Source organism: Anomaloglossus baeobatrachus, chromosome 8 (assembly GCF_048569485.1).
Source record: "Anomaloglossus baeobatrachus isolate aAnoBae1 chromosome 8, aAnoBae1.hap1, whole genome shotgun sequence".
Taxonomy (NCBI): Eukaryota; Metazoa; Chordata; class Amphibia; order Anura; family Aromobatidae; genus Anomaloglossus; species Anomaloglossus baeobatrachus.
The window spans coordinates 98,932,163-98,958,994 of record NC_134360.1 but is presented as its reverse complement, the minus strand read 5'-3'; the positions used below and the strand labels follow the sequence as shown (position 1 = coordinate 98,958,994).

Genomic DNA, 26,832 nt, shown 5'->3' with positions numbered 1-26,832 from the left:
AGGATGGATCTAGGCAGCAGGATCACAGGAGATGAAGGAGGCAGCAGATCGGGGAGGGTGAGAGGTGGGAGAGGGAGCGCAGCGCAGATCACGGGGGAGACCGGTGAGCAGAGCACACATCACGGGGGAGACCGGTGAGCGAGCACACATCACGGGGGCGAGAGGTGAGGGAGCACACATCACGGGGGCGAGAGGTGAGGGAGCACACATCACGGGGGCGAGAGGTGAGGGAGCACACATCACGGGGGCGAGAGGTGAGGGAGCACACATCACGGGGGCGAGAGGTGAGGGAGCACACATCACGGGGGCGAGAGGTGAGGGAGCACACATCACGGGGGCGAGAGGTGAGGGAGCACACATCACGGGGGCGAGAGGTGAGGGAGCACACATCACGGGGGCGAGAGGTGAGGGAGCACACATCACGGGGGCGAGAGGTGAGGGAGCACACATCACGGGGGCGAGAGGTGAGGGAGCACACATCACGGGGGCGAGAGGTGAGGGAGCACACATCACGGGGGCGAGAGGTGAGGGAGCACACATCACGGGGGCGAGAGGTGAGGGAGCACACATCACGGGGGCGAGAGGTGAGGGAGCACACATCACGGGGGCGAGAGGTGAGGGAGCACACATCACGGGGGCGAGAGGTGAGGGAGCACACATCACGGGGGCGAGAGGTGAGGGAGCACACATCACGGGGGCGAGAGGTGAGGGAGCACACATCACGGGGGCGAGAGGTGAGGGAGCACACATCACGGGGGCGAGAGGTGAGGGAGCACACATCACGGGGGCGAGAGGTGAGGGAGCACACATCACGGGGGCGAGAGGTGAGGGAGCACACATCACGGGGGCGAGAGGTGAGGGAGCACACATCACGGGGGCGAGAGGTGAGGGAGCACACATCACGGGGGCGAGAGGTGAGGGAGCACACATCACGGGGGCGAGAGGTGAGGGAGCACACATCACGGGGGCGAGAGGTGAGGGAGCACACATCACGGGGGCGAGAGGTGAGGGAGCACACATCACGGGGGCGAGAGGTGAGGGAGCACACATCACGGGGGCGAGAGGTGAGGGAGCACACATCACGGGGGCGAGAGGTGAGGGAGCACACATCACGGGGGCGAGAGGTGAGGGAGCACACATCACGGGGGCGAGAGGTGAGGGAGCACACATCACGGGGGCGAGAGGTGAGGGAGCACACATCACGGGGGCGAGAGGTGAGGGAGCACACATCACGGGGGCGAGAGGTGAGGGAGCACACATCACGGGGGCGAGAGGTGAGGGAGCACACATCACGGGGGCGAGAGGTGAGGGAGCACACATCACGGGGGCGAGAGGTGAGGGAGCACACATCACGGGGGCGAGAGGTGAGGGAGCACACATCACGGGGGCGAGAGGTGAGGGAGCACACATCACGGGGGCGAGAGGTGAGGGAGCACACATCACGGGGGCGAGAGGTGAGGGAGCACACATCACGGGGGCGAGAGGTGAGGGAGCACACATCACGGGGGCGAGAGGTGAGGGAGCACACATCACGGGGGCGAGAGGTGAGGGAGCACACATCACGGGGGCGAGAGGGGAGGGAGCACACATCACGGGGGCGAGAGGGGAGGGAGCACACATCACGGGGGCGAGAGGGGAGGGAGCACACATCACGGGGGCGAGAGGGGAGGGAGCACACATCACGGGGGCGACAGGGGAGGGAGCACACATCACGGGGGCGACAGGGGAGGGAGCACACATCACGGGGGCGACAGGGGAGGGAGCACACATCACGGGGGCGACAGGGGAGGGAGCACACATCACGGGGGCGACAGGGGAGGGAGCACACATCACGGGGGCGACAGGGGAGGGAGCACACATCACGGGGGCGACAGGGGAGGGAGCACACATCACGGGGGCGACAGGGGAGGGAGCACACATCACGGGGGCGACAGGGGAGGGAGCACACATCACGGGGGCGACAGGGGAGGGAGCACACATCACGGGGGCGACAGGGGAGGGAGCACACATCACGGGGGCGACAGGGGAGGGAGCACACATCACGGGGGCGACAGGGGAGGGAGCACACATCACGGGGGCGACAGGGGAGGGAGCACACATCACGGGGGCGACAGGGGAGGGAGCACACATCACGGGGGCGACAGGGGAGGGAGCACACATCACGGGGGCGACAGGGGAGGGAGCACACATCACGGGGGCGACAGGGGAGGGAGCACACATCACGGGGGCGACAGGGGAGGGAGCACACATCACGGGGGCGACAGGGGAGGGAGCACACATCACGGGGGCGACAGGGGAGGGAGCACACATCACGGGGGCGACAGGGGAGGGAGCACACATCACGGGGGCGACAGGGGAGGGAGCACACATCACGGGGGCGACAGGGGAGGGAGCACACATCACGGGGGCGACAGGGGAGGGAGCACACATCACGGGGGCGACAGGGGAGGGAGCACACATCACGGGGGCGACAGGGGAGGGAGCACACATCACGGGGGCGACAGGGGAGGGAGCACACATCACGGGGGCGACAGGGGAGGGAGCACACATCACGGGGGCGACAGGGGAGGGAGCACACATCACGGGGGCGACAGGGGAGGGAGCACACATCACGGGGGCGACAGGGGAGGGAGCACACATCACGGGGGCGACAGGGGAGGGAGCACACATCACGGGGGCGACAGGGGAGGGAGCACACATCACGGGGGCGACAGGGGAGGGAGCACACATCACGGGGGCGACAGGGGAGGGAGCACACATCACGGGGGCGACAGGGGAGGGAGCACACATCACGGGGGCGACAGGGGAGGGAGCACACATCACGGGGGCGACAGGGGAGGGAGCACACATCACGGGGGCGACAGGGGAGGGAGCACACATCACGGGGGCGACAGGGGAGGGAGCACACATCACGGGGGCGACAGGGGAGGGAGCACACATCACGGGGGCGACAGGGGAGGGAGCACACATCACGGGGGCGACAGGGGAGGGAGCACACATCACGGGGGCGACAGGGGAGGGAGCACACATCACGGGGGCGACAGGGGAGGGAGCACACATCACGGGGGCGACAGGGGAGGGAGCACACATCACGGGGGCGACAGGGGAGGGAGCACACATCACGGGGGCGACAGGGGAGGGAGCACACATCACGGGGGCGACAGGGGAGGGAGCAAACATCACGGGGGCGACAGGGGAGGGAGCACACATCACGGGGGCGACAGGGGAGGGAGCACACATCACGGGGGCGACAGGGGAGGGAGCACACATCACGGGGGCGACAGGGGAGGGAGCACACATCACGGGGGCGACAGGGGAGGGAGCACACATCACGGGGGCGACAGGGGAGGGAGCACACATCACGGGGGCGACAGGGGAGGGAGCACACATCACGGGGGCGACAGGGGAGGGAGCACACATCACGGGGGCGACAGGGGAGGGAGCACACATCACGGGGGCGACGGGAGAGAGCACACATCACGGGGGCGACAGGGGAGAGAGCACACATCACGGGGGCGACAGGGGAGGGAGCACACATCACGGGGGCGACAGGGGAGGGAGCACATCACGGGGGCGACAGGGGAGGGAGCACACATCACGGGGGCGACAGGGGAGGGAGCACACATCACGGGGGCGACAGGGGAGGGAGCACACATCACGGGGGCGACAGGGGAGGGAGCACACATCACGGGGGCGACAGGGGAGGGAGCACACATCACGGGGGCGACAGGGGAGGGAGCACACATCACGGGGGCGACAGGGGAGGGAGCACACATCACGGGGGCGACAGGGGAGGGAGCACACATCACGGGGGCGACAGGGGAGGGAGCACACATCACGGGGGCGACAGGGGAGGGAGCACACATCACGGGGGCGACAGGGGAGGGAGCACACATCACGGGGGCGACAGGGGAGGGAGCACACATCACGGGGGCGACAGGGGAGGGAGCACACATCACGGGGGCGACAGGGGAGGGAGCACACATCACGGGGGCGACAGGGGAGGGAGCACACATCACGGGGGCGACAGGGGAGGGAGCACACATCACGGGGGCGACAGGGGAGGGAGCACACATCACGGGGGCGACAGGGGAGGGAGCACACATCACGGGGGCGACAGGGGAGGGAGCACACATCACGGGGGCGACAGGGGAGGGAGCACACATCACGGGGGCGACAGGGGAGGGAGCACACATCACGGGGGCGACAGGGGAGGGAGCACACATCACGGGGGCGACAGGGGAGGGAGCACACATCACGGGGGCGACAGGGGAGGGAGCACACATCACGGGGGCGACAGGGGAGGGAGCACACATCACGGGGGTGACAGGGGAGGGAGCACACATCACGGGGGTGACAGGGGAGGGAGCACACATCACGGGGGTGACAGGGGAGGGAGCACACATCACGGGGGTGACAGGGGAGGGAGCACACATCACGGGGGTGACAGGGGAGGGAGCACACATCACGGGGGTGACAGGGGAGGGAGCACACATCACGGGGGTGACAGGGGAGGGAGCACACATCACGGGGGTGACAGGGGAGGGAGCACACATCACGGGGGTGACAGGGGAGGGAGCACACATCACGGGGGTGACAGGGGAGGGGAGCACACATCACGGGGGTGACAGGGGAGGGGAGCACACATCACGGGGGTGACAGGGGAGGGGGCAGGTAGCCAATCACGGGGGTGAGAGGTGGGGGGGAGTGGGCAGCACATCACGGAGGGGAGGGGGCGCCAGCCGATCACGAGGGGAAGCGGCGGGCAGCGCATAACGGAGGAGAGGGGGCGCGCAGCGCATAACGGAGGAGAGGGGGCGCGCAGCGCATAACGGAGGAGAGGGGGCGCGCAGCGCATAACGGAGGAGAGGGGGCGGGCAGCCGATCACGAGGAGGGGCCGGGCAGCAGATCGGGGAGAGCGATGACACTGTGGCAGACGAAGGAGGGCAGCGGTGGATCGGGAGGGGTTGGGGTGCGGGCAGCAGATCACGAGGGGTGAGGGTGCGGGCAGCAGATCGGGAAGACAAGTGGCAGATCGCGGAGGGCAGCGGTGGATCGGGAGGTGTGGGGGTGCGGGCAGCAGATCGGGGAGACAGGTGGCAGATCGCGGAGGGCAGCGGCGGATCGGGAGGTGTGAGGGTGCGGGCAGCAGATACGAGGGGTGGGGGTGCGGGCAGCAGATCGGGGAGACAGGTGGCAGATCGCGGAGGGCAGCGGCGGCGGATCGGGAGGCTTTTCGCCGGTTTCATACAGTGCAATGGCAGCGCGGCAACTTCCGGGTCCCATGCTCCAGTCACATAACAGCATGGGACGGGAGCTTGTTGCCCTGCCATTGCACTGTATATACTCACTGTGCTGGCGTGCTGCAAGGACGACAAGTGAGGATGACGGGGGCGGTCACCGGCAACAGGTCCATGGTGATTGGAGAGATCGGTCACAAGGCCGATCTTTCCAATCAGAGCTGCTGGAACTGGGGGAGGGTGATCCAGTGAGGTCACCAAGCTCCAGCCAATGGCCAGTGCTACAGCTGCACTGGTCAGGGCTGGATTTCAATGTTTCAGTCATTTTAAATGGCTGGAACATTACAGTGGCTGTGATTGATTGAGCGGCGTTCGTCAGCCAATCACAGCCTCCATAGGTCTGGGGAGGAGGCCCTAACCTTCCTGAGGTCAGGTACAGGTCCCCTCCTCCCCGAATCTGCGGTTTATGCTAACTTTTCGCAGTCACCGGAGGCTCCGGTGCCGCGATTACGCCATGACGGAAAGATCCGTCCTTGGTCGTTAAGGCCCAGGGCACCATGACGGAAAGATCCGTCCATGGTCGTGAAGGGGTTAAAGTACTGTGTACATAATCACTGCAAAGTGCATATGTACCTGGTAAGGTGCTGTAGGGCCACTGGAACTATAAATATGTACGTTTAATATCAAATTTAATTTGGGGTTTAAAGTTTATAGCAAAAATGCTAAGATTTTCCTGGCTATTAGAAGAGCAAAACGTCAAAAAATAAATAAACCTGGCAGAAAAGGGGTTACAGACAATCTTTTGCTCCATACAGCTCCTGCAAAGCCAATCATCATCCAACTCCTGCCCAGCGCAACAAGATCACCCTCCATCTGTCATGGCCCAAAGGCTGTGAATGAAAACCTCATATCAAAACAGTTCTACCCAACCTCCAACCCAGCACCACACTATATAAAATAGATATCTATATATTCTGAATTGCAATGCTGAACTTTTTTTTTCTGGTTCTATCGCTTTGGAGGTATGCTGTCTCATTACAATTACATAGGGAACTTGCCACATGACAAAATGCCTGCAGATATGGGGCTAATCTGCCAGACACCTCCACTTCGAACCTGCTGCCGGAATGAAATGAACTTTACTCCTCCTGGCAGCATTCAGGTTTCAGTCACGGGTCGGTGCAGGTTCAGTCACCGCTCTGTGTATGGAGATCGTCAGCTGTAACTACAAGCCCTCACTGATGTTGTGTTTCATTGTTTTGATCTTTTTTAAATTATTGATCAGCCTTCGTAATGTCATGAATCTTTGCAATATACTTCATTACCTTATTGTACTTCCTTTCATCTTTAACACCATGCTGAAAGTGTTGACTGGTCAGCCTGGAAATGCACTGCAGGTCTAGCAAATATCCACAATCAGAGAGTGACTTACTCTGCTCCTCCCCACATACTCACCCAAGGAATAGTGTGAGCAAGGAGAGCAGAGACGCTAACGTTCAAAAAAATAGATATTAGCTAGACCAGCAGTTCATTTTAGCACCTACAGACATAATGCAATAGTCAGACAAGCCAGCACTTTCATGGTGTTAAAGGGGTTGTCCACTAATTGGAAAATCCCTTCTTATTCCCCATGTTTGCCTAATTAAAATAAAAAGGCTTGTACTCACCTCTCCTGCCTGCGTCGTACCAGCGGTGCTGGTACTCGTGTTCCCAGAGCTCACGTGAAGTTTTTAAGTCACATGAGCCCCCCGCCCAATCACCACTGGCTTCACTGTCCCTTGCTTCAGACGTATACGGAATCAACAGGAGGCGAGAGCTGCGGCTGGCTGACCATTCCCTGTTAATGACATATACGTACGAAGGATGGAAGTGTTTGTGCGCGAGGCTCAGATGACATAACCTCACATGAGCCTCGTGAATATGAGCGCTGACACACATTTTAAATGAGGGCAAATAAGGGGAATAAGATAGGGTTGTCCTAGTACAGGATAACCCCTTTAAAAGGGAATCTGTCAACACTTTTTCGGCTTATAAGCTGCGGCCATCATCAGTGAGCTCCTATATACAGCATGTTAGAATGCCGTATATAAGAGCCCAGATCGCTGTGTAGAACATAAAAAACACTTTATAATACTTCCCTAACAGTCGTGCTGCGGTGGAGTTGGGTCAGATGAGTGTCTCCTTTGTCCAGTGCCATCTCTTTCAGCCATCTTTGTCTTCCTTCTTCTGTAGCCGGGGTGCATGACGCGTCTACGTCATTCACACTCGCCGGCATTGAGGTCCTGCGCAGGCGCACTTTGATCTGTCCTGGGCAGATTAAAGTATTGTAGTGCGCCTGTGCGGGACCGGCGAATGTGTATGACGTAGGATGCGTCATGCACACAGGCTTCAGAAGGAGGAAGAAGATGGCCAAAACAGGAGGCACCGGTACCAGACAACGGAAACGCCCATATGGCCCAACTCCACCACAGCACGACTGTTAGGTAAGTATTATAAAGTGTTTTTTACGTTCTACACAGCGGCCTGAGCTCTTGTATACAACATGTTAGAATACTGTATATGAGAGCCCGGTGGTGGTGGCCGCAGCTTATCGGTCAAAAAAGTGGTGACAGGTTCCCTTTAAATATAGAAGAAAGAGAAATAAGGCATATATATTACAAAGATTCATATCATTGCAATGGCAAATCAATAATTAAAAAAAAGAAGAAAGTTTAAGTTATTCTTTAACGGCAATCAGTAATCAGGTTTTTGTTATGTAATCTGAGAATAGCATGATGTAGGGGCTGATTACAGTGATGTGTCACTTACTAGGCTGTGTGGTGTTATTTTAATAAACTCAGTGTTTCATCAGCAGATTACATGACTAGGTATCTCATGCCCCATAATCAACTGTTTGGTGTAACCCCACCCCCATTACTGATTAGCAGCTGTCAATTTACAGTGTACCCATAAAGCTGCCAATCAGTGGTATGAGTGGGGTTACACAGACCTCAGCATTTAGCGCACTACCAGAAATGCAGCAGAAAGAAGGGAATTTTGTTTACTTACCGTAAATTCCTTTTCTTCTAGCTCCTATTGGGAGACCCAGACAATTGGGGTGTATAGCTTCTGCCTCCGGAGGCCACACAAAGTATTACACTTTAAAAAGTGTAACCCCTCCCCTCTGCCTATACACCCTCCCGTGCATCACGGGCTCCTCAGTTTTGGTGCAAAAGCAGGAAGGAGAAAACTTATAAATTGGTCTAGGGTAAATTCAATCCGAAGGATGTTCGGAGAACTGAAAACCATGAACCAAAAGAAACGATTCAACATGAACAACATGTGTACACAAAAGAACAAACAGCCCGAAGGGAACAGGGGCGGGTGCTGGGTCTCCCAATAGGAGCTAGAAGAAAAGGAATTTACGGTAAGTAAACAAAATTCCCTTCTTTGTCGCTCCATTGGGAGACCCAGACAATTGGGACGTCCAAAAGCAGTCCCTGGGTGGGTAAAAGAATACCTCAATAAAAAGAGCCGAAACGGCCCCCTCTTACAGGTGGGCAACCGCCGCCTGAAGGACTCGCCTACCTAGACTGGCGTCTGCCGAAGCATAGGTATGCACCTGATAGTGTTTCGTGAAAGTGTGCAGACTAGACCAGGTAGCTGCCTGACACACCTGCTGAGCCGTAGCCCGATGCCGCAATGCCCAGGACGCACCCACGGCTCTGGTAGAATGGGCTTTCAGCCCCAAAGGAAGCGGAAGCCCAGAAGAACGGTAGGCTTCAAGAATCGGTTCCTTGATCCACCGAGCCAAGGTTGACTTGGAAGCCTGCGAACCCTTACGCTGGCCAGCGACAAGGACAAAGAGCGCATCAGAACGGCGCAGGGGCGCCGTGCGAGACACGTAGAACCGGAGTGCTCTCACCAGATCTAATGAGTGCAAATCCTTTTCACATTGGTGAACTGGATTAGGGCAAAATGAAGGTAAGGAGATATCCTGATTGAGATGAAAAGGAGATACCACCTTAGGGAGAAATTCCGGGACAGGACGCAGAACCACCTTATCCTGGTGAAAAACCAGGAAGCGGGCTTTGCATGACAGCGCTGCCAGCTCCGACACTCTACGGAGCGATGTAACTGCCACTAGAAATGCCACCTTCTGCGAAAGACGTGATAAAGAGACATCCCGCAGCGGCTCGAAAGGTGGTTTCTGAAGAGCCGTTAGCACCTTGTTAAGGTCCCAGGGTTCCAGCGGACGCTTGTAAGGTGGGACTATGTGGCAAACTCCCTGCAGGAACTTGCGGACCTGCGGAAGCCTGGCTAGACGCTCTTGAAAAAATACGGATAGCGCCGATACTTGTCCCTTGAGAGAGCCGAGAGACAAACCCTTGTCCATTCCGGATTGAAGGAATGAAAGAAAAGTGGGTAAGGCAAAAGGCCAGGGAGCAAAACCATTATCAGAGCACCAGGATAATAAGATCCTCCAAGACCTGTGATAGATCTTGGCGGACGTTGGTTTCCTGGCCTGTCTCATGGTGGCAATGACATTTTGAGATAACCCTGAGGACGCTAGGAGCCAGGACTCAATGGCCACACAGTCAGGTTGAGGGCCACAGAATTCAGATGGAAAAACGGCCCTTGTGACAGCAAGTCTGGGCGGTCTGGGAGCGTCCACGGTTGAACCACCGTGAGATGCCACAGATCCGGGTACCACGACCGCCTCGGCCAATCTGGAGCGACGAGAATGGCGCGACGACAGTCGGACCTGATTTTGCGCAGCACTCTGGGCAGCATCGCCAGAGGGGGAAATACATAAGGCAGTCGAAACTGCGACCAATCCTGAACTAATGCGTCCGCCGCCAGAGCTCTGTGATCTTGAGACCGTGCCATGAATGCCGGGACTTTGTTGTTGTGCCGTGACGCCATGAGATCGACGTCCGGCGTTCCCCAGCGGCGACAGATCTCTCGAAACACGTCTGGGTGAAGAGACCATTCCCCCGCATCCATGCCCTGACGACTGAGAAAGTCTGCTTCCCAGTTTTCTACGCCCGGGATGTGAACTGCGGAGATGGTGGAGGCTGAGGCCTCCGCCCACAGCAGAATCCGCCGGACTTCCTGGAAGGCTTGACGGCTGCGCGTGCCGCCCTGGTGGGTGATGTACGCTACCGCCGTGGCGTTGTCCGACTGTATGCGGATCTGCCTGCCCTCCAGCCACCGATGGAACGCCTTTAGGGCTAGATACACTGCCCTCATCTCCAGAACATTGATCTGAAGGGAGGACTCTGTCGGAGTCCAGGTTCCCTGAGCCCTGTGGTGGAGAAAAACCGCTCCCCACCCTGACAGACTCGCGTCCGTCGTGACCACAGCCCAGGATGGGGGCAGGAAGGACTTTCCCTGCGACAGAGAAGTGGGAAGAAGCCACCACTGAAGAGAGGTTTTGGCTGCAAGGGAAAGAGAGACGTTCCTGTCGAGGGACGTCGACCTCCTGTCCCATTTGCGGAGAATGTCCCATTGGAGTGGGCGCAGATGAAACTGCGCGAAGGGGACTGCCTCCATTGCTGCCACCATCTTCCCCAGGAAGTGCATGAGGCGCCTCAAGGGGTGTGACTGGCCCCGAAGAAGAGATTGCGCCCCTGTCTGCAGCGAAAGCTGTTTGTCCAGCGGTAGCTTGACTATCGCTGAGAGAGTAGGAAACTCCATCCCGAGGTAAGTCAGTGATTGGGTCGGTGTCAACTTGGACTTTGGGAAATTGATGATCCACCCGAACCGCTGGAGAGTCTCCAGAGCGACGGTCAGGCTGTGTTGACACGCCACCCGGGAGGGTGCCCTGACTAGATCGTCTAAGTAAGGGATCACCGAGTGGCCCTGAGAGTGTAGGGCCGCCACAACGGATGCCATGACCTTGGTGAAGACCCGTGGGGCTGTCGCCAGGCCGAAAGGCAGTGCCACGCACTGAAGGTGTTCGTCCCCGATGGCGAAACGCAGGAAGCGTTGATGCTCGGGTGCGATCGGCACATGGAGATAAGCATCCTTGATGTCGGATTGATGCTAGGAAGTCTCCTTGTGACATCGAAGCGATGACCCAGCGGAGAGTTTCCATCCGAAACCTTCTGGTGCTCACATGCCTGTTGAGCAGTTTGAGGTCCAGAACGGGACGGAATGATCCGTCCTTCTTTGGCACCACGAACAAGCTGGAGTAGAAACCGTGACCATGTTCCTGAGGGGGAACGGGAATCACCACTCCCTCTGACTTCAGGACGCCCACAGCCTGAAAAAGTGCGCCGGCCCGATGGGGGCGGAGATGATCTGAAGAAACGAGTCGGAGGACGAGAGCTGAACTCTATCCTGTAACCGTGAGACATCCGTAGCTGAGGTCTCTTCGGTTTGGACTGGGGTAAGGATGAGTCCTTTCCCTTGGATTCCTTAATAATTTCATCCAATCGCTCGCCAAACAATCGGTCGCCAGAAAACGGCAAACCGGTTAAGAACTTCTTGGAAGCAGAGTCTGCCTTCCATTCGCGTAGCCACATGGCCCTGCGGACTGCCACCGAATTAGCGGATGCTACCGCTGTACGGCTAGCAGAGTCCAGGACGGCGTTCATGGCGTAGGACGAAAAAGCCGACGCCTGAGAAGTCAAAGACGCAACTTGCGGAGCAGAGGTACGTGTGACCGCATTAATCTCAGACAGACAAGCTGAGATAGCTTGGAGTGCCCACACGGCTGCAAAGGCCGGGGCAAAAGACGCGCCTGTGGCTTCATAGATGGATTTCACCAGGAGCTCTATCTGCCTGTCAGTGGCATCCTTGAGCGATGAGCCATCTGCAACTGATACTACAGATCTAGCCGCCAGTCTAGAGACTGGAGGATCCACCTTGGGACATTGAGCCCAACCCTTAACAACGTCAGAGGGGAAGGGGTAACGTGTGTCATTAAGGCGCTTAGTAAAGCGCTTGTCCGGAAAAGCTCTGTGCTTCTGGACAGCATCTCTGAAGTTAGAGTGATCGAAAAACGCACTCCGTGTACGTTTGGGAAACCTAAACTGGTGTTTCTCCTGCTGCGAAGCCGACTCCTCTATAGGTGGAGTTGGGGGAGAAAGATCTAGCACCTGGTTGATGGACGCTATAAGGTTATTTACTATGGTGTCCCCTTCAGGTGTATCAAGATTGAGAGCAACGTCAGGATCAGAGCCCTGAGCTGCGACGTCCGCCTCATCCTCCAGAGAGTCCTCAAGCTGAGACCCCGAGCAGCGTGAGGAAGTCGAGGAATATTCCCAGCGAGCCCGCTTAGCCGGTCTGGGACTGTGGTCCGTGCCGGAGTCCTCCACGTGAGACCTAGGGGCCACCCCGGGAGCACCTGCGGCGCAGACCGAGAGGGGCCTGGAGGTGATGATCCAACAGTGCCCGGGACCTGTGTAAGGACCGATCTGGACTGCAAGGCTTCTAGTAGCCTAGCAGACCATTTGTCCATAGACTGAGCCATGGATTGTGAAAGCGACTCAGAGAGTTTCTCAGCAAAAACTGCAAACTCTGTCCCTGCCACCTGGACTGGGGAAGCAGGCGGGACCGAGCATTGCTCACAGTGAGGGTAGGTGGAACCTGCAGGTAACATAGCCGCACAAGAGGTACAGGTTGCAAAATAACCCTTTGCCTTAGCGTCCTTGCTCCTTGTGGACGACATGCTGTTGTCTCCTAGGAGAGTGATCACTGAGGGTATATTGCCAAAAGCAAAACAACTCGGCCGAACAGAGAAAATATATACAAATATATACACACATACATACACATTATATATATATATATATATATATATATATATATATATATATATACATATACATATATATATATATACATACATACATACATACTTCGGCACCCTAGGGGGACCAGCACCGGGTGACCGGTGTGGCTTACCGACCGCCCAAAGCGGTGTGTGTCCACCAGATTCCCTGCCTTGGGTCTCCCAGAGCTGCAGGGCTCGTTCCTGAAATCCTCCACCGGCAGAATGTGTTGTAAAAATGGCTGCCGGAGCTCTCAGGGGAGGAGGGAGCCGTGGGCGGCGACTAGAAAAGTGCGGGAATCTGGTGCCCTACAGTGATCAGTGAGGGGGGGGGGAGGAAACCTAAAGTATGCTCCAGCCCTCACTGCCGACGTCAGGTCGACCGTCCCGCCCTTACCCCTGACTGGCAGGCCCAGGGGCGGGAGTTATGGTACTAGGCCGCATGAAGCCGGGGACTAAATTTAATACCGCGGCCGACAAACAGGCGCGGTCGGCGCAGAAGTCCCGGTCGTCACAAAACCAGCAGCAGCTGCAGCGTCTGTGAGACAAGCGCTCCATGCACCGTCCCCATGGGGACACAGAGTACCTTTAGATGCAGGGCCCTGTCCCTGATGATACAAAGTCTCCTGTCCGGCAGATTCCCTCAGGGGCTACGGAGGGAGCCCGGTCCCAGTGAATGGATGACCGGTTAGGATCCCACTTCTCCCAGAGCCTCTAAGGGATGGTGAAGGAAAACGGCATGTGGCTCCAGCCTCTGTACCCGCAATGGGTACCTCAACCTTAACAGCACCGCCGACTTAGTGGGGTGAGAAGGGAGCATGCCGGGAGCCCTGTGGGGGCCCTCTTTTCTTCCAACCGATAAAATCAGCAGCTGCTGCTTACTAAAATGGGAGTATGAGTGGATGTGTGCCTCCTTCCACACAAAGCATAAAACTGAGGAGCACGGGAGGGTGTATAGGCAGAGGGGAGGGGTTACACTTTTTAAAGTGTAATACTTTGTGTGGCCTCCGGAGGCAGAAGCTATACACCCCAATTGTCTGGGTCTCCCAATGGAGCGACAAAGAAAAACTGTGATTTTATCAAAATGAGATTAAGCAGACTAGGAAGTGACACATCCCTGAAATCCGGTTCGCAGCTGCTATTTCATACTGCTTTCAGATTACATAGCAAAAACCTGATGACAGATTCCCTTTACTGTAAAGCAAATAAGTAGATGTTTTCTTATTTTTACACTAGTACTAGAAAATTTTCAATAAATCCTAAATGGGTATTTATTAGTCAAAAACGAATAATGATTTTCATCCTAAATGTCTATGTATTGAAATGAAATAGCTTTTGTAATATACTTTAAATAAAAAGTCCCTATCGTTCCGTCTCCAATCTAACTACTACATTTTTTATTTATTTTTTTTAACCAATTTCCATTTTGATGACGCTCCATTTGGAAATCCCCAGTGCATGCTGGAATACTGAAAACAGGATGTCATCAGGGGCAACGGCTACAGAAAACCAACGCATGTTCAGATCAGGGACTATGCTAGCCTCTGGAATGGTCATCACGGATGACACTTTGCTTCAGGATGGGGATTCTCAAATGGAACGTCATCAAACCAGAAAAAACAAACACTATAAGAAACACTTTTTTACCCAAAATTTGTGAGGAAAATGGGGGTGCGTGTTATAGTCTGAATGTATATGGCAGGGGCGGCGGTGGTGGAGCAGGGTTACAGAGACAGGAGCAGGGTCGCATATATACCAGGATGGGAGACATATATACCAAGATGGAGAGGTGGTGAGTAGAATAATTTTGGTTTTGTTTTTATTTTTATTAAAACCCAGCCAGAATAAGGGGATGCATATATACCAGGATGGGCCCATGATGAGGGACAGATATACCAGGATATAAACCAGGAAGGGGCCCAGGATGGGGACATTTATATCAGGATGGGTGACATATCCCACCATTGCTACTAATTTGTCATGAACAGCACTCCATTGCCCCCAGTAGTCAGGACACTACACAATGGACTGGTGAATGATAGACAAAGCAACTGCAGCTTTCACTACTAGGCGGATTACTGGGGGACTGACAGTGAGCGTATAGTATATACACAACCGATTTCAGCTCAAGGAATATTATATATACACATAGTACACTGTGTGCAGAATTATTAGGCAGGTTGTATTTTAGAGAATTTTTTTTTATTATTGATTAACAACTATGTTCTCAATCAACCGAAAAGACTCAAATATCAAAGCTTAATATTTTTGGAAGTTGGAGTGTTTTTTTTTTTAGATTAGGCTATTTTAGGAGGATATCTGTTTGTGCAGGTAACTGTTACTGTGCAGAATTATTAGGCAACTTAATAAAAACCAAATATATTCCCATCTCACTTGTTTTATTTTCACCAGGAAAACCAATTAACTGCACAAAATTTAGAAATAAATATTTCTGACATGCAAAAATAAAACCTTAAAAAATTAGCGACCAATGTAGCCACCTTTCTTTATGATGACACTCAAAAGCCTACCACCCATACATTGTCAGTTGCTTGATCTGTTTACGATACACGTTGGGTGCAGCAGCCACCACAGCCTCCCAGACACTGTTCCGAGAGGTGTACTGTTTTCCCTCCCTGTAGATCTTACATTTTATGAGGGACCACAGGTTCTCTATGGGGTTCAGATCAGGTGACCAAGGGGGCCATGTCATTATTTTTTCATCTTTTAGACCTTTACTGGCCAGCCACGCGGTGGAGTAGTTGGATGCATGGGATGGAGCATTGTCCTGCATGAAAATTATGGGGTTTTTTTAGCGATACAGACTTCTTCCTGTACCACTGCTTGAAGAAGTTGTCTTTCAGAAACTGGCAGTAGGTCTGGGAGTTGAGCTTCACTCCATCCACAACCCGAAAAGGTCCCACAAGTTCATCTTTGATGATACCAGCCCATACCAGTACCCCACCTCCAACTTGCTGGCGTCTGAGTCGGAGTGGAGCTCTCTGCCCTTTACTGATCCAGCCTCTGGCCCATCCATCTGGCCCATCAAGAGTCACTCTCATTTCATCAGTCCATAAAACCTTTGAAAAATCAGTCTTAAGATATTTCTTGGCCCAGTCTTGACGTTTTATCTAATGTTTCTTGTTCAAAGGTGGTCATTTTTCAGCCTTCCTTACCTTGACCATGTCCCGGAGTATGGCACACCTTGTGCTTTTTGATACTCCAGTAACGTTGCAGCTCTAAAATATGGCCAAACTGGTGGCAAATGGCATCTTCACGCTTGATTTTCCTCAATTCATGGGAAGTTATTTTGCACCTTTTTTGTCCAACACGCTTCTTGCGATCCTGTTGGCTATTTGCCATGAAACGCTTGATTGTTCGGTGATCACGCTTCAAACGTTTGACAATTTAGAGACTGCTGCATCCCTCTGCAAGACATCTCACAATTTTGGACTTTTCAGAGCTTGTCAAATCTCTCTTCTGACTCATTTTGCCAAAGGAAAGGAAGTTGCCTAATAATTAAGCACACCTTATATAGGGTGTTGATGTCATTACACCACACCCCTCCTCATTACAGAGGTGCACATCACCTGATTTACTTAATTGGTAGTTGGCTCTCAAGCCTATACAGCTTGGAGTAGGACAACATGTATAAAAAGTATCATGCGATCAAAATACTCATTTGCCTAATAATTCTGCACACAGTGTAATGGCTGAAATATTAGCACCCTTGAAATTATTCCAGAAAATGAAGTATTTCTCCAAGAAAACTATTACAATTACACGTTTTGTTATACAGGTTTATTTCCTTTGTGTGTATTGGAACACCACAAAAAAAAAAAAAAAAAAAAAAAAGAAGAAGAAAAAAAAGGCATAGTTTCACATTAAATACCAAAATGAGCTGGACAAAATTGTTGACACTTTGAAAATTGTGGATAAACAACTCTGTTTCAAGCATGTGATGCTCGTTCAAACTCACCTGTGACAAGTAACAAATGTGGGCAATATGAAAATCACACCTGAAACCAAATAAAAAGGGGAGAAGTTAACTTGTGCATTGTGTGTCTGTTTGTGCCACACTAAGCATGGTGAACATAAAGAGAAGAGAACTGTCGGAGGCTTTGAGAACCAAAATTGTTGAAAAATATCAAACAATCTCAAGGTTACAAGTCCATCTACAGAAATCTTGATGTTCCTTTGTCCACAGTATACAACACAATCAAGAGGCTTACAACCCATGGTACTGTAGCTAATCTGCTTGGACGTGGACTGCAGAGGAAAAACTGCTGAAAGGTTACAACCCAGGATGGTCTGGATGGGGGATAAGCAGCTCCAAAAGTGATGAAAGGTTGCAACCCATGATAGTCGGGATGGTGGATAAGCTACCCCAATCAAGTTTCAAATAAATTGAAGCTGTCCTGCAGGCTCAGGGTGCATCAGTGCAAGCGCAGACTATTCGTCGACATTTGAATTAAATGAAACACTATACCAGGAGACCCAGGCAGGTCCCACTGCTGACACAGAGATATTAAAAAAAGCTAGAGCACTGTTTGCCAAAATGTATGTGAGTAAGCCAAAATCCTTCTGAGAAAGTCTTGTGTTATGATTCAGTGACCGAGGAGGATCAAAAATGTGGAAACCCAAAAAGTAACTAGAGTGGCTGGAACCTTAATGGACAGCAGACCTAATCCTGACACACAACTAGAAGTAGCTGTGGGACGAAACTACGATGACCTAGTTGTCTTGCAAAGCCGGAGAACTAAATCTCACAGATGGAGATATAAGAAAAGCTAATCTGCCTCGGAGCAATCCCTAAAGATATAAATAGCCCATCATATCTAAACACTATGGAGATATAGGAAAACACAATACAACGCCAGAAAACAGATTCAGCAAAGGAATAGGAATCAAGCATTAGTATCAAAACAGAAAAAAATACCAAGAAAGTGGAAACAATAAGCAGAGGTACAAAGACCAACTTATCTGAGAGAAGTTCTGGTAGAGAAAAGGGCTGGTTTCAGAATGTCCTTAGCACACAAGAGATCCATTGAGCACTGGCAAGTAACAGAAAACTACTCAGTTATATAGGCCCAATCTGAAAGACCTGATTGCCCGTCCTCCACAGGTGTATGGCTCTCATTCCACAAGTCAACTGCGCCGCCCGCACTGATCACAATAGGGAGCCCCAAACTGGAAAATATATTCACAACAGTCTTGTGGACAGATGAGAACAACATACAGTGTTTTGGTAAAGCACATCATTTTACAGTTTACCGAAAACAGAATGATGCGTACAAAGAAAAGAATACTGTACCTACAGTCAAATATGGTGGGGTTCTCAAAGATGTTTTTGGGTTGCTTTGCTGCCTCTAGCACTGGATAACCTTGACTGTGAGCAAGCTATTATGAAATCTGAAGGCTATCAAATGATTTTGAGTGGCAATCTAATTCCCAGTGTCAGAAAGCTGGGTTTGTGTCCTAGGTCATGGTTTTCAGCAGGATAATGACCTCAAACATACTTCAAGAAGACATCAGAAATGAATGGAAACAAAGCGCTGAAGAGTCCTGAACTGACCAGAAATGAGCGTGGATCTAAATCCCATTGCACACCTGTGGAGAGATCTTCTAAATCGCTGATAGGAGAAAGCGCCTTCAAATATCAGAGACCTGAAGCAGTTTGCAAAAGAGGAGTGGTTCAAAATCCCAGGGGAGAGGTGTAAGAAGCTTGCTGAGTGTTACAGGAAGCGATTGATTGCAGTTCTATATTCCAAAAGGGTGTGCAACCAAATATTAAGTTGAGGGTGGGGAAAATTTTGCCCAGCCCATTTCTGGAGTTGTGTGTGACATTATGTCCAATTTTCCTTTCTTCTCACTCTTTTTCTGTTGTTCAAATACACACAAATTAAACAAAAGTGTGTATAACAAAACATGTGCAATTGAAATAATTTTCTGGGAGAAATACGATACTTCTTTTTCTGGAATAATTTCAAGGGTGCCAACATTTCAGCCATGACTGTATATATCAGGGTGGGGGACAGTTACCAGGATGGGAGGCATATATACCAGAAATGGCCCAGGACTCCCTACCCCCACATTAACAGAGCGTTATGAGTACATTTGTTGCTTCAAAATTGTGGTCCGGTGTGTCTTCAGTCCCTAAAATACAGTAGGCAAAAAAGCAAACAACTAAAACTGTTATATTAGAGAAGGAATGATAGGAACGTTTTAATTAAATATTAGAAAATGTATTACATTATCACAATAAATAGATATAAAGGATGAAAATCACTATTTGTTTAAGACAACCCCTTTAAAAAATTAGAAAATAACTGGACACCAACCAGCAAATATTAGTGGCTGGCAACCTTATAACAAGGAAAAAAAATGACATTCGACTGAATAACTTTTGTTCATATAAAGAACTGGATTAAAAATAATAAAACATAATATACATAACCTAGGTAAGATTTTTTTAAAGAGCTAAGCATCGCATAAATTTGATATTTGTTACCTGTGCTCTCTCCAAACTCTTTCTCTGCTCATGGAAAGATGCTGGGCTCTTCAATGCTAAAGGAAAGAACAAAAACAGCGTCAAAATAAGCATTGTACTACTATTAAAAAATTATTACAGAAAAAAAAGGCTGTGCGTCTTAGGTTATGTCCACACGCTGCCTCTTAGTGCATCTTTTTATCCTGTGGTCACAGAAACGCAGCTTATGGCCCAAAAAAAAACGCATAAAAGTACACATGCGTTTTGCCACATTTCTGTGAATGCGTTTTTTATACATTTTTTAAATGAGAAACAAAATATTATAGGATATGATAATTGATAGCTATAATAGATGAATAGAAAAAAATAGATAAAAGAAGGGAATTTTGTTTACTTACCGTAAATTCCTTTTCTTCTAGCTCCTATTGGGAGACCCAGACAATTGGGTGTATAGCTTCTGCCTCCGGAGGCCACACAAAGTATTACACTTTAAAAAGTGTAACCCCTCCCCTCTGCCTATACACCCTCCCGTGCATCACGGGCCCATCAGTTTTGGTGCCAAAGCAGGAAGGAGGAAACTTATAAATTGGTCTAAGGTAAACTCAATCCGAAGGATGTTCGGAGAACTAAATCATGAACCAAAGAAAAATTCAACATGAACAACATGTGTACACAAAAGACCAACAGCCCGAAGGGAACAGGGGCGGGTGCTGGGTCTCCCAATAGGAGCTAGAAGAAAAGGAATTTACGGTAAGTAAACAAAATTCCCTTCTTCTTTGTCGCTCCATTGGGAGACCCAGACAATTGGGACGTCCAAAAGCAGTCCCTGGGTGGGTAAAAGAATACCTCGATAAAAAGAGCCGTAAAACGGCCCCCTCCTACAGGTGGGCAACCGCCGCCTGAAGGACTCGCCTACCTAGGCTGGCATCTGCCGAAGCATAGGCATGCACCTGATAGTGTTTCGTGAAAGTGTGCAGACTCGACCAGGTAGCCGCCTGACACACCTGCTGAGCCGTAGCCTGGTGCCGCAATGCCCAGGACGCACCCACGGCTCTGGTAGAATGGGCTTTCAGCCCTGAAGGAACCGGAAGCCCAGAAGAACGGTAGGCTTCAAGAATCGGTTCCTTGATCCACCGAGCCAAGGTTGACTTGGAAGCCTGCGACCCTTTACGCTGGCCAGCGACAAGGACAAAGAGCGCATCAGAACGGCGCAGGGGCGCCGTACGAGAAATGTAGAGTCTGAGTGCTCTCACGAGATCTAACAAGTGCAAATCCTTTTCACATTGGTGAACTGGATTAGGACAAAAAGAAGGTAAGGAGATATCCTGATTGAGATGAAAAGGGGATACCACCTTAGGGAGAAATTCCGGGACCGGACGCAGAACCACCTTATCCTGGTGAAACACCAGGAAGGGGGCTTTGCATGACAGCGCTGCTAGCTCAGACACTCTCCGAAGTGATGTGACTGCCACTAGGAAGACCACCTTCTGCGAAAGGCGTGAAAGAGAAACCTCCCTCATCGGCTCGAAAGGTGGTTTCTGAAGAGCCGTTAACACCCTGTTAAGATCCCAGGGTTCTAGCGGACGCTTGTAAGGTGGGACTATGTGGCAAACCCCCTGCAGGAACGTGCGTACCTGCGGAAGCCTGGCTAGACGCTTTTGAAAAAACACGGAAAGCGCCGATACTTGTCCCTTGAGAGAGCCGAGAGAGACAAACCCTTGTCCATTCCGGATTGAAGGAAAGAAAGAAAAGTGGGCAAGGCAAACGGCCAGGGAGTAAAACCCTGATCAGAGCACCAGGATAAGAAGATCCTCCACGTCCTGTGGTAGATCTTGGCGGACGTTGGTTTCCTGGCCTGTCTCATAGTGGCAATGACCTCTTGAGATAACCCTGAAGACGCTAGGAGCCAGGACTCAATGGCCACAGTGTCAGGTTGAGGGCCGCAGAATTCAGATGGAAAAATGGCCCTTGAGACAGCAAGTCTGGTCGGTCTGGTAGTGCCCACGGTTGACCCACCGTGAGATGCCACAGATCCGGGTACCACGACCTCCTCGGCCAGTCTGGGGCGATGAGGATGGCGCGGCGGCAGTCGGACCTGATCTTGCGTAACACTCTGGGCAGCAGTGCCAGAGGAGGAAATACATAAGGCAGTCGAAACAGCGACCAATCCTGAACTAATGCGTCTGCCGCCAGAGCTCTGTGATCTTGAGACCGTGCCATGAATGCCGGGACCTTGTTGTTGTGCCGGGACGCCATTAGGTCGACGTCCGGCGTTCCCCAGCGGCAACAGATCTCATGAAACACGTCCGGGTGAAGAGACCATTCCCCTGCGTCCATGCCCTGGCGACTGAGAAAGTCTGCTTCCCAGTTTTCTACGCCCGGGATGTGAACTGCGGAGATGGTGGAGGCTGTGGCTTCCACCCACAGCAGAATACGCCGAACTTCTTGGAAGGCTTGACGACTGAATTCGGATCTGCCTGCCTTCCAGCCACAGCTGGAACGCCTTTAGGGCTAGATACACTGCCCTTATCTCCAGAACATTGATCTGAAGGGAGGACTCTGGCTGAGTCCAGGTGCCCTGAGCCCTGTGGTGGAGGAAGACCGCTCCCCACCCTGACAGACTCGCGTCCGTCGTGACCACAGCCCAGGATGGGGGCAGGAAGGATTTTCCTTTCGACAGAGAAGTGGGAAGAAGCCACCACTGAAGAGAGGCTTTGGCTGCCCGAGAAAGGGAGACGTTCCTGTCGAGGGACGTCGACCTCCTGTCCCATTTGCGGAGAATGTCCCATTGGAGTGGACGCAGATGAAACTGCGCAAATGGAACTGCCTCCATTGCTGCCACCATCTTCCCTAGGAAGTGCATGAGGCGCCTCAAGGGGTGTGACTGGGCTCGAAGGAGAGATTGCACCCCTGTCTGTAGTGAACGCTGTTTGTCCAGCGGAAGCTTCACTATCGCTGAGAGAGTATGAAACTCCATCCCGAGGTAAGTTAGCGATTGGGTCGGTGTCAATTTTGACTTTGGGAAATTGATGATCCACCCGAACCTCTGGAGAGTCTCCAGAGCAGTGTTCAGGCTGTGTTGGCATGCCACCCAGGAGGGTGCCTTGACTAGAAGATCGTCTAAGTAAGGGATCACCGAGTGTCCCTGAGAGTGTAGGACTGCCACCACTGTTGCCATGACCTTGGTGAAGACCCGTGGGGCTGTCGCCAGGCCGAAAGGCAGTGCCACGAACTGAAGGTGTTCGTCTCCGAGGGCGAAACGCAGGAAGCGCTGATGCTCTGGTGCAATCGGCACGTGGAGATAAGCATCCCTGATGTCGATTGATGCTAGGAAGTCTCCTTGGGACATCGAGGCGATGACGGAGCGGAGAGATTCCATCCGGAACCGTCTGGTTTTCACGTGTCTGTTGAGCAGTTTGAGGTCCAGAACGGGACGGAATGATCCGTCCTTTTTTTGGCACCACAAACAAGTTGGAGTAAAAACCGCGACCACATTCTTGAAGGGGAACAGGGATCACCACTCCTTCTGCCTTCAGAGTGTTCACCGCCTGAAAAAGAGCATCGGCTCGTTCGGGGGGCGGAGATGTTCTGAAGAAACGAGTCGGAGGACGAGAGCTGAGCTCTATCCTGTAACCGTGAGACAGAATGTCTCTCACCCATCGGTCTTGGACATGTGGCAACCAGGCGTCGCAAAAGCGGGAGAGCCTGCCACCGACCGAGGATGCGGTTTGGGGAGGCCGAAAGTCATGAGGAGGCCGCCTTGGGGGCGGTTCCTCCGGCGGTCTTTTTAGGACGTGACTTAGACCGCCATGAATCGGAGTTCCTCTGGCCCTTCTGTGGCCTGTTGGACGTGGAGAATTGAGACCTGGCTGAGGGCCGATAGGACCGAAACCTCGGTTGTATCTTCCGTTGCTGAGGTCTGTTTGGTTTGGACTGGGGTAAGGACGAGTCCTTTCCCTTGGATTGTTTAATGATTTCATCCAATTGCTCGCCAAACAGACGGTCGCCAGAAAATGGCAAACCGGTTAAGAACTTCTTGGAAGCAGAGTCTGCCTTCCATTCGCGTAGCCACATGGCCCTGCGGACTGCCACTGAATTGGCGGATGCTACCGCTGTACGGCTCGCAGAGTCCAGGACGGCGTTCATGGCGTAGGATGAAAAAGCCGACGCCTGAGAGGTTAAAGACACAACCTGCGGAGTAGAGGCACGTGTGACTGCATTAATCTCAGACAGACAAGCTGAGATAGCTTGGAGTGCCCATACGGCTGCGAATGCCGGAGCAAAAGACGCGCCTATGGCTTCATAGATGGATTTCATCAGGAGCTCCATTTGCCTGTCAGTGGCATCCTTGAGCGATGAACCATCTGCCACTGCTACTATGGATCTAGCCGCCAGTCTAGAGACTGGAGGATCCACCTTGGGACACTGAGCCCAACCCTTAACTACGTCAGTGGGGAAGGGGTAACGTGTGTCATTAAGGCGCTTAGTAAAGCGCTTGTCCGGAAAAGCTCGGTGTTTCTGGACTGCATCTCTGAAGTTGGAGTGATCGAAAAACGCACTCCGTGTACGTTTGGGAAACCTAAATTGTTGTTTCTCCTGCTGTGAAGCTGACTCCTCAATCGGTGGAGTTGGAGGAGAAAGCTCTAGCACCTGGTTGATGGACGCTATAAGGTCATTTACTATGGCGTCCCCTTCAGGTGTATCAAGATTGAGAGCAGCGTCAGGATCAGAGCCCTGATCTGCCACCTCCGCTTCATCCTCCAGAGAGTCCTCATGCTGAGACCCTGAGCAGTGTAATGAAGTCGAGGGAAGCTCCCAGCGAGCCCGCTTAGCCGGTCTGGGACTGCGGTCCGTGTCGGAGTCCTCACCGTGGGACCTAGGAGTCGCCCCAGGAGCACTTTGCTGCGCCGACCGAGGGGGGCCTGGGGGCAATGATTCAACAGTGCCCGGGGCCTGTGTTACCGGTCTGGACTGCAAAGCTTCTAGTATCTTAGCAGACCATCTATCCATAGACTGAGCCATGGATTGTGAAAGTGACTCAGAAAGGTGGCCGGTGGTTCTACCTGGGCCGAGGGTCCCACCAGCGCCTGAGGCTCCGGCTGAGTGAGTGTCACAGGGGCCGAGCATTGCACACAATGAGGGTAGGTGGAACCTGCAGGTAACATAGCCGCACAAGAGGTACAGGTTGCAAAATAAGCCTGTGCCTTGGCACCCTTGCTTTTTGCGGACGACATGCTGTTGTCTCCTCTTAGAGCAATCAGTGAGGGTATATAGCCAAAAGCAAATAATGCGGCCGAACAGAGCAAATGTATACAATATATGGATATATATATATACACTTCGGCACCCGGGGGGGGCCCAGCACCTAGTAACCGGTGCGGCTTACCGACCGCCCTCAGCGGTTGTGTGTCCACCAGATTCCCTGCCTGGGCCTCCCAGAGCTGTGGAGGTCGGTCTGAAGTTCTCCACCGGCAGAAGTGCTGATAACAATGGCTGCCAGCGTTCTCAGAGGAGGAGGGAGCCGTGGGCGTGCCTCAGAAAGTGCGGGAATCTGGTGCCCCACAGTGCTCAGTGAGGGGGGAGGAGGATACCTAAGTATGCTCCAGCCCTCACCGCTGACGTCCAGTCAAGCGTCCCGCCCTTACCCCTGACTGGCAGGCCCGGGGGCGGGAGTATGCGGTACTAGGCCGCAAAAGCCGGGGACTAAATTTAGTAACGCGGCCGGCAAACAGGCGCGGTCGGCGCGGTAGTCCCGGCGACACAAAACACACAGCAGCCGCTGCAGCGTCCGTTACACAGGCGCTCTATGCGCCGTCCCCAAGGGGACACAGAGTACCTCTGAGAAGCAGGGCCTGTCCCTGATGATACCCGGTCTCCTGTCCGTCAGATTCCCCCAGGGGCTGCGGAGGGAGCCCGGTCCCAGTGCATGGTGACCGGTTAGGATCCCACTTCTCCCAGAGCCCCTAAGGGATGGGGAAGGATAACAGCATGTGGCTCCAGCCTTTGTACCCGCAATGGGTACCTCAACCTTAACAGCACCGCCGACCAGAGTGGGGTGAGAAGGGAGCATGCCGGGGGCCCTGTTAGGGGCCCTCTTTTCTTCCATCCGATAAAGTCAGCAGCTGCTGCTGACTAAAATGTGGAGCTTGCGTGAATGGTGTGCCTCCTTCAACACAAAGCAAAAAACTGATGGGCCCGTGATGCACGGGAGGGTGTATAGGCAGAGGGGAGGGGTTACACTTTTTAAAGTGTAATACTTTGTGTGGCCTCCGGAGGCAGAAGCTATAATCCCAATTGTCTGGGTCTCCCAATGGAGCGACAAAGAAAGAATAGATAGAAAGAAATAACAGAATAGCTGGATAGATGGAGAGATAAAAACAGATAGCCAAGCTAGCTAATTATTTTTTTGTAAAAAAAAAAAAATAATGTGGGGGTCCCCACCATTTTTCATATCCAGCACAGAAACAGCAGCAGCTGCGAGCTCCACCCTCAGCTGTCTGCTGTACCTTGGCTGGTTATGAAAATAGAGGGGATTCCACGCTTTTTTTTTTAAATTTGATTTATTAAAAAAAAAAAATTACGTGGGGTCCCCCTCATATTTCTAAAAACAGCCAAGGTACAGCAGACAATTGGTGGCTGATATTAAGGAAGGAAGGGCCATGGTCATCTGCAGCCCGCAGCCGTCCCAGATGTGACGCAGCCAATTCTGGCAGTGGACCCAGCTCTTACCATTGGTGTGGTGGCAATTGGGGTAATAAGGAGTTAATGGCAGCCCACAGCTATCACTAAGCCCTAGATTAGTAATGGGAAGTGTCTATGAGACCCCCCCATCACTAATCTATAAGTAAAAATAAACACAAACACCCCAAAAATCCTTTATTTGAAATAAGAGGCAAAAAGCACCCTCTTTCACCCTTTTATTAACCCCCAAAACACCCCGGCAGGTCCAACATAATCCACACAAGGTCCCACGACGATTCAGCTCTGCTACATCTGAAGCTCAAAGCGAGCACCATAGAACATGACTGTCCTCTGTTCAAATGGTGTATAGGAGAAGAAATTGGGTATATGCCGCGCTATCACCAAGGAAGCCAATGTTAATTATTCCATCTCTTTATTCTTTGTACAGGTCAACACGTTTTAGAGATCGCTGTCTCCTTCATCAGGACATCAAAGAACAGATTGTTTCTCTGTGAGGTTCAGGCAGAGTCTGAGCCGCAATCTGCGGTGACGTCACTCAGGTTCACCGCGGCTACAGCGAAAGGTTGCCATGATCCTCCACCTGTGACCGTAAATCACTGATGTGATGTCACCGCTGATCGCGTGTCTCACTTCAGTTGCT

The 26,832-nt window shown here is 52.7% G+C and overlaps 1 protein-coding gene across 2 annotated transcripts in view; it reads right to left on the bottom strand.

The window, feature by feature from the left end:
* Positions 1–26,832, bottom strand: part of MRTFA (myocardin related transcription factor A) — a 286,868-nt gene that overhangs the window by 179,874 nt on the left and 80,162 nt on the right. Inside the window, exons 2-3 of one of the 2 annotated variants that reach the window (XM_075321915.1) lie at positions 19,512–19,567; positions 16,980–17,019 (exon numbers count right to left, since the gene is read on the bottom strand). In XM_075321915.1, the coding sequence (XP_075178030.1) occupies positions 16,980–17,019; positions 19,512–19,543 (72 nt within the window). In that variant the 5' untranslated portion in view covers positions 19,544–19,567. The remainder of the gene's footprint in view (positions 1–16,979; positions 17,020–19,511; positions 19,568–26,832) is intronic. The other variant, XM_075321914.1, reaches the window with a different exon arrangement.